Here is an 11,502-nt window from a genome sequence, read left to right as displayed (position 1 = left end):
GGAATGGAGGCTCAGGCCACAAAAAGTAAGACTCTTACAGCCACCCTTGCTGTGTTCACAAATTATCACTTACACCTATCATGCACAAAGGGCTCCAGGCTTAGGAGGCTGAGCTATCTCTGAATATGAAGACTCCCCCCTTCATAATGTCAAGTACCACAGCACCCCTGTTAAATTCTGTGCCTGGCAGGACAGAAATCACAGAGGAGCACACCACAAGGCTTCTTGCTTTATGAACAGAAACCTAGAAACATACGGACTTGCAAATTATTTTTTCTGTCAGAAAGTCAGAGTTTTTATGTACTCTGACTGACCCCTGTCACCCCTGTGGGTGCTCCCTGCAGCATTCACTGACACTCACAGTGCTTTGGGGCTTTTTTTAATCTATCTGCCTCCCTTTTAAAACATGTCTTAACACAGTGCATCTTTGAGACTTTTGTGGCTGGCACATTACTGAACACATTATAAAGGCTTCAGAGACAACACTGTCCTCAAAGAATTAAAAATACTCCTTTGCTTTTTATCACCCAATATTGATAACTGAAACTTCTGCTAAGAAGTCAGGTGGCTTGATCTTGATAGCAAATTCTCTAAGTTCCTCCATCCATGGAGATTGGGTTCTTCCTGAGGATTGGGTTGAATTTTGACATCATTCTGCTTCTCTGCATTGCTTGTAAATGTCTTTAAATATAAAGAGCTAACTGGGAAAATTTTCACTACTTAAACACAAGGACTAACCTGAACGAGCTCACTGTCTGCAAATGCACAGCTTCATAATAATGAAAGAAGCCTCTTCTCCCTTCACCTCCTAAACCTGACTCAGTAATCTTAATATTGCCACCATTCGTGCTGCCTCTTCACACTTATTCTCCAGACCTTTACTTACCAACACAACATTTTTGACACCATTTAGTGTCAGGAATTTTTGTAGATACCGCAAACTTCCTACAAAAGATAAACACAAAATTATTGATCAACTAAACAATTGAGTGAATTTGGTTTTTAGACAGTCACTGATAGAAAATATCCACCACACCAAAAAACTAAAAATATATGTTTGTGTATTTCTCATGAAATCATGGAACAATAATTTGAAAATTTATCAGATAAGCCAAAATGTTATTTGCTGGTAACAGGAATCAGAGTTTCTATAGAGATTAGAAGACAACAGGCACTATTGAGACTGGCCACAGTACTCCTGACAATAAAAATACTAATTTGATGCTGTAGAAAAGATGGGAATAAATAGATTGCTAGACAGATGCTGCACTCAACACTATGAATTGGGAAAACAGTTGTGTAACATTTCAAATGGAGCTGTTCAGAAGTGACTGATAATGCAAAAGGACTGAATAGCATGAAAACTGAGTACTGGCCACAAATTTTCACTGGAACAAGTCATGGAAAGTTTGAAAGGAATTGCTCAAGGACACTCCAGGGAAAGCAGCTGGAAAGGAGGCTTATCACAGACATACTTTCTGCTACTGAATGTTTATGATACCAAGTATCATAAACTGAGGTTGGAACATTTTGCAATGAACACACAAACCTCACAAACTAGTTCCAACTCAATTTTGCTTTGCCTTCTCTCTACCAAAACCTCTGCTTTTAACATTTTTCATGTAGCACAGTATCCACAAACTTGTTTAAGAATACACTTTATGGTCTGGTAGAAAAAAAAATTTACACTCTCCTACATACTTCAAATGCCTGTCTTCTGCCTTTTTCAGGCTGTATGTTACTACCCTGACACCCTACAACAAGAGGTTAAGCAGCAAATCAGATTATCTAAATTAATCTCTCCTGCCTCTGAATGACTGTCTTGGCACTCACATTCAGGTTGTGCTGCATTTTTCTTGGGAAGTGACATGACTGGACAAGAAATTTTCTGAATCCTCTGCAACTTAGGTGAGGTACCATTCCAGGCAGAATCTAGTATGGTTTTCCTAGCATGATCCTTATGGTAATTATGGTTATTAGTCCGCTGCTGATTCAGTCCTCAAGCCAAAGTCACCCACCAAAGTCAAATTTGGAAGAGAGGAGCAGAACAATAGTGCAGGTACACAGAAGACAACAATTCAAAGCACAAATTATCTCTAAGTTATTTAGAATTTATCCTCTAGGAAGAAGACAATTTTCAGACAAGTGTGGTACCATTATGTTTGCAGATAACTGAATAAGAAGCCTTTCCTGAACCCAAGAATAGGCTTTTAATGTTAATAGGCTTTTAACAGAACCAAAGGTAGCACAGAATCAAATTTTCTATAATACAATTTCCTAACAGAAATCCTATTCTAATAGAAGAACCAGTGTCTCACTATGCACTTTAAGAATCAAAGATTTTTCTGCAAACTAGATTAGCGTTACTACCTCCTCCTCTTGGGATTTGAATAGACTACTAAGGCTTGTTTGGCAGTATCCTGCTTCCAGTCACAACAGGGTTAAGTTTTGCAGCAGCCAGGAGGGGCATGGCCATAGATTTTGTCTAGCATCAAGTACAAGCAGGATTTAACACACTAGACTATACCTGAAAAGAGCTATGCCCAGGAAAAAGAGATAACCAGAAGGTAAGGAGTACCAAAATCCATTTCTCTAGTAAGAGAATATTCACCTCTTGATCTGTGTAAATGTAGGGGTCAACCCTCTGATTAATGCACACAAGTTATTCATTGCAATCTGTGAACAGAGCCCCCATTATTTGGTGTTCCCAGAGCTTCACAAGCATATCCTGAACTCCCAGAGTTAAGATATTCTGACATATCCGATGATGTGTATTTACCTGGGAAGTATTCGGTCAGGGAGTTTATGTGCTGGAATAGCAACAGGTAACTTTTGCATTTGCCTTGCATAATCAAAGAGTCCTGGTAGATTATGGGAATAAAGCTGAGAAGCTTTACCTGGCAATTAGAAAACAAACCACACTTCAAATACGAAACCAAGTGTTTACCAGCACTGCCACTCAAAGATAGCACAGTAACTTACCAGATATTGATAACAAACAATTGTTCATGACATATAACCAGGTACATCTTCGAGGAAATAGCTGATAAATGGAAGGAAAAACAAAGAAGTAGCACTCAATTTGATATACACAAGACATTCATCAATTAGTATCTGCTTAGATGACAGGACAAAACTAGTACTAACTTGCTTTTTGCAGCAGAAGTAAGTTTAAGGGAAGTAATGTTTACCTGGATTTCAGAGTTAATTCAGAGTAAATCTTAGGCACACACACTATATTTAATATAGGCATTAACATTTAGACAATTAGCACATTTTATACTCATGTCTTCAAGGATATTACATTCCACAAGGTGTCATTATAAAGATCAATCAACCCTTTTCCAAAAATTTTTAAAATTTTCACTAAATTTTCTCCTTCAAAGAAGAAAAGCTCAACAACAAACTTCAGTAAACCAAGCATGAAAAACAAACCACAGCCATTCTAAAGTCTGTGATACTCCAAATCTCTTGAAACAATTAAAACTGGCACTTTGAAGGGATTCTTCACCTTCACCTACATGATTACACATTTCATTTAAGTGATGAACAAGTGCAACAAATGGTCACGGCAGAGCTGTTTTTTGTCAAATCCTGCAATTCCTAAAATGATGGGGGTGAAAGCAACAAGACATCTCTTAAAAAGCCCAAACAAATTGCAACTACTTTCTCCCCCTTTCACCTAACTTCTGGAAGTTATTGGCACAAGAAGTCATGGAGGTGGAAGGTATCAACACAAACAAGGAATTAGACACACTCATGTTCAACAGGTCCAAAAATGGACAAAAAAATAGGCAGGGATCCTCCAACATCCCTGATTCAATGACTGTAGTGGAATCTGAGGAGGACAGTAACCAAGCTCATTGACATTTCCCGGTGCCACTTTAGGAAACAGACTATTGGCCTAGATACACCACTCAGGAGGACAAAGTAAAAAAAAAAAAAAACACAAAAGAAAACAAAAAACAACTCCTCCAAAAAAATATTAAAATATTAACCTTGAAGCTATTCTAACTCCTGGAAACATACATTATGTCTCCTTTGTCCACTGGTGAAGTGAAATACAGAGAAAAATAATCAATCAGCTTTTACACTGAGTTGTATCAGAGTGAGAGTAAACAATGACATAAAACACAAAACTGGGAAATGCTATTAATGCCCTATTCACTATTATCAAAATGATGCAATAAATGGTTAGCACAGAGGGTGCCCTTCCATTCCTGAAGTCTTCGCATAACCTAAACACTGTAAGAAACACCTATGGTAATAATCCACCAAACTGCTTGTATCAAGATTGATCATGCAAGGTTGATTGACCTTCTGTAGGTACCTGAGCATATTGTGACTCAGTGGGTTTGGATCTGAGGATTAAATTCTTCAGATTAGCAGGTTAATTGACCTGCCACTCATTCCTCTTGTTCCACACGACTGGCTATGTTAGCAAGCATTTCTTCTTGTCTCTAAGTGCTCATTAAAACATTTCCCTGAAAGCTCACTAGGCAACACACTACATGATTTTCATTACAGCTCTTCTCCTTCCTTGCCAGTTAAAAACCAAACCAAAACCAAACCCCAATCAGACAAAACCCAAACCTTTCCTTGGCCTACCTGGCCTGCAAGGATTATTGCAGTAGTGTTATTTCTCAGGGGAGGTGTTACGATTGCAATGCAGCAGCAGAGTGGTACCCGAGCTAAGTTTAAACCAGGTAACTTGAGCACCACTGTGATTATGGGTTACACTGAGCTCAGTTCAAGCTAGCTGGGCCTTCCTCTCAACAAAGTAGACATCTCTAAAATGTCTGGACCCTGGAGGATGAACAAACACCAGTGCCTCCAGCTTACAGTGTGAAGGCTGTCCTTGCAAATTCCTCCATCTTGATGGCAGGTGCACAGCTCCCTATGGTAGGGAGAAGGCAGGAAAGAAAACAAGTCTCTTAGAGAGTAACAGAAGAGCTAGAGAGTACAGAAAAGCCTGCAATTTCTTCCTCCCCAGTATCCCTTCCCCAAAAAATCACTTTTTATAAGACTTTGCAAAGACAGAGCTTTAGGTGGAGTTCAGTAAGCTGTCATCAGCAAAGCTGCTTTTAAGATCACAAGAATGGACTCTTGTGAATAAAGGATCTCCTTGCTTTCCCTGTAGCTGAAACACAATGTTTGTTGCAAAAATTCTGTATTGTAACAAAGCTTTAAGGAAAATAGAAATTTTCATCCAAAATGCATCAGGGAAATTCCATACTATTTACCTAATCATTTAAATGCAGAACAATGCACTATGATGAAGTTCAAAACACTGATAGATGAAGATCTCCTACATAATTGTGGTTCAGCCTAAAAACACTTAATCATGACTGAAAAGCATCCTCAATAGCCAACATTTAAGAAAATTCTCAGTGTAGCTAGTGCCTAGGGAAATATAGGAAAAACCACTTTTACAAGGATTATAAAACATTAATCTGAGTGGTTAAAACAAACGATGTATTTTTGATAAACCAGAAATATACCTGCTCCATTGATGTTTCATGAAGTTCATTGAGGTTCAGTGTGTAAATACCTTCTTCTGCTCCAAATATCAAGTACTGATCTGCAAACACAATCAAAAAGAGGTAGAAATCTTGATTTCAGGAAGGTATGTACACCTTTACCAAAAAAAGATGTTTACACACACAGAAACAAATCAAGCTATAATAGTTATGGTGTTAGAAAGCACAGAAAATTAATCATGATAAGGAAGCTTTAATTTATGGATGGGGCTGGTTTAAGTCATTAGGAAAGCTTGGTCTTTTTTTTCTTGAGTAATAATGGAAATTTTTAAAAAAGCAGTTCAACCACAAGCAGGAAATCACATGAATAATTTCAGCATATCCTACTTAGACATTTCCATATATTATGTGAAATATCCATTCTTTGGAAGTACTTCTACAGCAGTATTGACAGGAACATTTTCTCAGTAGTTTGTGGTTGCCTCACCTCCTGAACATAATCAAACCCCTGGATTACACACAGCCATGCAAACAAAGCAGACCTCTCCTACTGAGATGATGTCAACTGCTAAGGATTTACACTTCCATTATTCCAGTTTCTAAAAAAACCCAAGTATTTTCTTGCTCCACTAGCTCAGTAGTATGTCTATAGAGCTTATAATCAAAAGGTGCAATGGCAGGCAAAGTGAGTACAATATTACCAATTATCCCTTTTATCAGATAGATATTAAAGCACTAAAAATTATGCAAATATAAACACCTGCAGAATCCTGTAAGACCAGAAAGATCTTAAGGGGAAAAAAAAAAAAAAAATCAGGTGAATGATAAAGAAACCAATCTCAACTAGGACTGCCAAAGTCAGATTTTTTTTACAAATAAATTAGGATTGTCATCTTTTGGACTAAAATGTTGACAAGAGTCTTTAAACTTTGATATGCATTTTTTTCTTTTTAATCAAAGTGAACAACTTCACCTCATATATCTTAATTAATAAAACAACCCAACTTTGGACAGCAGTGGCATAATTAAAGAACAATTCCTCCTTATATGAATATCTGTCTGTTTTAAAAGGAATAGTCCTGCTCATCTAGGCACTCTTGAAATTCAAGGAGAGGACAAAATGGGTAAAATAGTCATTGTATAGTACCTCTTGTATCTGGATTTATCCAAGATGTTGCACAATGAATTTTTAATGGACAGCCATTGAAAACCTTTGAAAAGCAAGCACCCATCTGTGGAAGTGAAAATAATTAAATATATAAATATGAAAAATTAAAATGTGACAGTCACAATAGGATTTTTTTTTTTCTTCAAGTAGTAACAAGAGGTTAAGAGTCACACCACTGGCTTAGCATGGCTAAGTCGTATTAGGTTTTTTAAGTAAAAAAAACAAATACTACAAACATTTCAAAAATGTGCTCTCTCACCCTGCTCCCAACAAGCATTTGTATGACTCAGCAATACTCACATGTACTTTAGGTGTGGGAGGAAGGCCATTACTAATTGGTTTCTAGAAAATAAAATTTGAAAGTATGTTTACACTCACACGCACACCATGCTCGAACATGTATATTCCCTCCCCACACACAGCATAACCACAAACATCCAGCATAGTCTTCTTTCATTAAAATCTCTACTATGATTCCCTAATACTTCCTCACTGAATGTTTGCACAGTCTTATGAAACATTTTCACATTACAATGGTGCTTGTAAGAATGCCATATCCAGTACTAGAGAGTTTAAGCAATATTTTAACAATTGCTCAACTGTTCAGTGTTACAGCATTAAATGTTACCAGTCAGTGCACTTTCCTGTATCAGTATCAATTTCTCCTAGCACAAACATGCTTTTGAACAAACATATCGTGCAGGTAAACTTCAAACACAATTTCAAATGACAAGTTCAAAGGTGTCCAGGTAATCCTGCTTTCCAAAGTATTGCCAGTATTACTGGCACTTCCTTAAAACGAAACAAAGACTCACACCATGTTTCTCTTGACTTCTCACAAAAAAATTACATTTCCAGCCTCATCCTTGGAAGGAGACCCCAAAGAGGGCAGTCTCATGTTACATTTAATCTATTCTAACTACAACATATTCCATTCCCTCATTTCCCCATTCACTTAAGCAGTCATTGCTCAGTACAACACATGACATGGCTCTCATTACATTTCTTAGGTGTGGGAAAGAGCAAGTAAATTGTAAGTATTTGTGACTATGTTTGTTTCTAACCAAATTACACACTGACAAACTTCAGTTTACAGCTGTATCACAACCAGACAATCAAGGAAACTCTGCTTTGATTCAAAATAAACAAGATGCCATGCAGCATAATTTTTATATTAAACAGCATGCCTGCTCCTTTTCCTTGCACATGTAGAACAGTCAAGACAATTTTAAAAGGACAACCAGAAGCTTTAAATACCTACCAGTATTTCCTTCTTTTCTCTCCTTGAAAAGTTAGTGTCTCTAGCTTCGTTCTGTTGATGTGGCAGTTCGTCTCTTTCACCATTTAATTGCACAGAAGTGACTCCATTACCTAGAAAGATTCATATTTAAAATTGTGCTCCTCTACCTTCACCTCAAAGAGTAATCTAGCCTAAAAACTGTTTTAAATAGGCCAGAATTTCCAATTAAGTCAGAACATATACTATATACAATACAGTATACAATACCCTGATTTATTTCTGAAGTAGGCATGTTCTTACATGCGCACATATACATCAAGCCACATTCCATCTCAGTCTGTGACTTCTGGTAACTAATGTAGCAACTCTAACAGGAGCACAGAAAGGGATGCAGTCACAGTTATGAGGGAAAATGTGTGGACCAGACCTAAAGAAATACTTGCCAATAGCTAACTTCAATTACTGATTCCTTACAAACAGCCTTGTTAGAGTCAAATCTTTAACACATCAACTGCAGTACTAAGTATGAAGCAAGGAAAAGCTACCAAAGTAACAATTAAGAGGCAGACATTGAGCTTGCTTAAGAGAAGCCAGTCCAAGACAACTCTCAAGGCATCAGACTGACAAAGGCATAAAATGAACAGTCTGAGCAGACAGTAAACAAACACAATTACCTCCTATACTCCCCAACCCAGTTCATTATGTACAAAAGCAAACTTTGAAAGCAGAACTCTGTTCTTGACATAACAAATGACAACAACAGCTGACACACTGAACCTGAAACCTACAAACATACTTTTTTTAACAGTCCTGATACTCTACATCATAAGCCTGTTGCTTAGGAAAGCAATTGTGTCACCAATGGCATCTTTCAGGAATAGTGTCAGTGACTTTGGCAGAAAGTACATTTGACCCTCTCAAGAGTTAAAGCTTTAAAAAAAGAGTTAAATGCTTTCTTCATGAAGTTTGCCTTTCACGCACTTTTTTTACTTTACCATAGAAAAATTACCTCAATATCTTTCAATGTGTGCACAGGTGAGAAGGCAGAAATAAAATCTCATTAGATTATGCAAGAAGTATTTGTGCACTTCTTGGGGTCACTTTTATTACCTAAAGGATTAGATTTCTGTGGAGGTAACCGAGGAGGTGGTGGTCTGGGTGGAACATGAGATGTAGATTTTGCTGGACTCTCTGATGTTGGGCATCTTTTGATTGTCCCTTGATTTTCATTTTCAGAAGAGTAAGTTTCTTGGGGGATAAAGATGGATTTAGGCTGAAAGAGACATAGTAATAATAAAAACATAATGAAAAAAGCTTCAAAGGATCTGTGCCACATCTCAATGAGGAAAAAACCCCACATGCAGCATTTGGATCCTGATATTTTCACAAGTAAAGAGCCATCAATACAGTAATTTAAATATTCTGCATTTATTTGTTAATTTAAAGTGCATTTTTCTTCCGAGCAACCAAATCCCCCTCACCTACCTTTGGTGGTAAAGGAGGTGGCACTTTAGGTTTCATAGTAGCACTATAAAGAGAAGAAACAAAACAAAACAGAGAGAAAACTCAAATTGCAGTCTTCAAGAAGATATAGGGAAGATAAATGCCCGAGAAATAAACACCATTAACTTGTCAAGAGCACTATTATAGCCAAATAACTGCATCAAATATTTTGTTATACCTCAGATACTGTATGAAAACAAAGATCACCAGAGAGCAGAGAGTGTCATGAACTGATCTGCTGAAGATGCACAAACTTGTGCAGAACAAAGTAAGGAGAGACAGAAGAGGCCTGATACTTGCTCTGTTGAGAGGAGAAAGTTAAGGGCTACCAGTGAGCTGAAGGGGAGCTACAAGAGAACTAATGAATACCATTCCTTGGAAAATTTACACTGATGACTCAGAACAGCCTTACACATGAAAGTAAAATCCATCTGCAGTGGACAGCTACCCTCGTGTTTAGGTTGGTTAGTCGGTTTTTGGTTGATGAGTCTCTTTTTTCACAGAAATCTTGGGAAAGACAACTTTTTCATTCAAGAACAATTCAACAGCTTGGCCCAACAGTACAAGATATCATCAGAAAACAGGATAGCTGAAGCATCGGAAGCATTCTTCCTCTCCTGGTTCTGTGGTTTAAAAAATATGCTCCATTTAAAAAGAAAACACTAAACTCTGAAATTTTGCATGTTTTTAAAACTTCTTCCACTGTCCTGTTTCCTAATTTTTAAGGAACAGAATATTATTTCCACTAAATAAATTCGGAATATAGCCGTGTAAACTCAACATTCTTACACAATATTTTCCTTAATTTTAAATTATGTTTCAAAGTAGTAAGATATCTGCCTGTTTGTTTACAGGTCGAAAACTTGTCAGCTTGGCTTCATTCTCTTTAGGAATTTCTGTCCTGGCATCTTATCTTGTTGTTTGTATTTCAGAGAAGCTGGAAGAGGACTTTTGAGAACCAATTCCCCTGTGTCATGTACTTCTGCTGCTTTGGTGGTAGAAATTATCTTCTCTTAGTAACATGGGACCAAGTTTAAGTCTCAGTCATGAGTGCTCAAGCTTCATTTCCATTTCCTTTTATAATCTTCCTGCATTTCAGACAACCAATGTTACTGGGCAGCCAAAGGAAGAAAAAAAGGCAACAATGTGGCATATATGTGATAGATGTTTGTAAAAAGGACCACATGCTCTTGTTCCAACAAGAGGGTTTAGGTGCAGTTTGTCACTGCTATTCATGCAGTGCAGTGCCCCAGTAATTTCTGCTTTCCCAGTTTCCATAACCAGGAAATTCAAGCATCAAGCAGCTTTACTGCACGTGAGAGAAAAAGAAATATCAAAATTATTAAATGAAGAGTGATAACTTTATACTGTTCTCTGAAGTGTGTGGAGTCTCTGCTGCTACAAATCACCCAGTTTCATGCAGTGGCATCAGTCTGGACTGGGAGGTGTATCCTGGCTTCACTGGTTTTATTCTGGATCTGAACCAAGAAGTGACTAGATGCCACATGTGCTCCTCAACTGCAGCTCCACCGCACAGAATATAAATCAAACAAAAGACTTGAATCTTCAGTGGGCTCCAAAGAAAGACATCCAAGACCAAGCTGATGTACCAGCAACTGCAGCAGAGCCTTGGGCTCAAGCAGATACCAAGAGAAAGGCACAGGCAAAGAGTATGTCTGAGCCAAGGCTGAGGGATTCAAGCTTTTACTCCTGTGCTTACACACTGTCAGGGCCTCTCATTGTAGGGCAAAAGTACTTGGGATGAAATATGGGAAGAAACAGAAAAAATACCAGGATGATTTTGGAAGACTATCAGTGACTACTGGTCCCCAGAGTCAGATGAATCAGAACCTCACCAGAAACTATCAGGTTCTTTCTTGCCTAACCTAAAGAAGAAAATTTACAGAAACACAACGGCGACATAAGCAGCTGAAGTCAATGCTGTTTGAAAGTTCTGATGGAGCTCATGCAAGGAACAAGGATCTCAAAGCACTGGACAAAGAACAAAGAAATCAATGCTAGTACTTCAAGGCAGCAGGGATCAAGAGGTTCCAAGCCCTGGAACTTTATTGAAGTTGATGATACCAGCTGCAAACAGAGCAAGAAGGGGG

At 37.8% G+C, this 11,502-nt stretch overlaps 1 protein-coding gene across 4 annotated transcripts in view; it reads right to left on the bottom strand.

The window, feature by feature from the left end:
- MAP4K3 (mitogen-activated protein kinase kinase kinase kinase 3) overlaps positions 1–11,502 on the bottom strand; it is a 58,371-nt gene that overhangs the window by 12,403 nt on the left and 34,466 nt on the right. For 3 of the 4 annotated variants that reach the window (XM_017726684.1, XM_008644342.2, XM_017726686.1), the window contains 9 exons: positions 9,374–9,416; positions 8,999–9,161; positions 7,910–8,019; positions 6,949–6,990; positions 6,628–6,712; positions 5,502–5,581; positions 2,983–3,043; positions 2,780–2,897; positions 887–945 (listed from right to left, as the gene is read on the bottom strand). In XM_017726684.1, the coding sequence (XP_017582173.1) occupies positions 887–945; positions 2,780–2,897; positions 2,983–3,043; positions 5,502–5,581; positions 6,628–6,712; positions 6,949–6,990; positions 7,910–8,019; positions 8,999–9,161; positions 9,374–9,416 (761 nt within the window). The remainder of the gene's footprint in view (positions 1–886; positions 946–2,779; positions 2,898–2,982; positions 3,044–5,501; positions 5,582–6,627; positions 6,713–6,948; positions 6,991–7,909; positions 8,020–8,998; positions 9,162–9,373; positions 9,417–11,502) is intronic. The other variant, XM_017726683.1, reaches the window with a different exon arrangement.

The sequence above is a fragment of the Corvus brachyrhynchos genome, unplaced genomic scaffold (assembly GCF_000691975.1).
Source record: "Corvus brachyrhynchos isolate BGI_N302 unplaced genomic scaffold, ASM69197v1 scaffold312, whole genome shotgun sequence".
In the NCBI taxonomy this organism is placed as follows: Eukaryota; Metazoa; Chordata; class Aves; order Passeriformes; family Corvidae; genus Corvus; species Corvus brachyrhynchos.
This window is presented reverse-complemented; position numbering and strand designations above follow the sequence as displayed.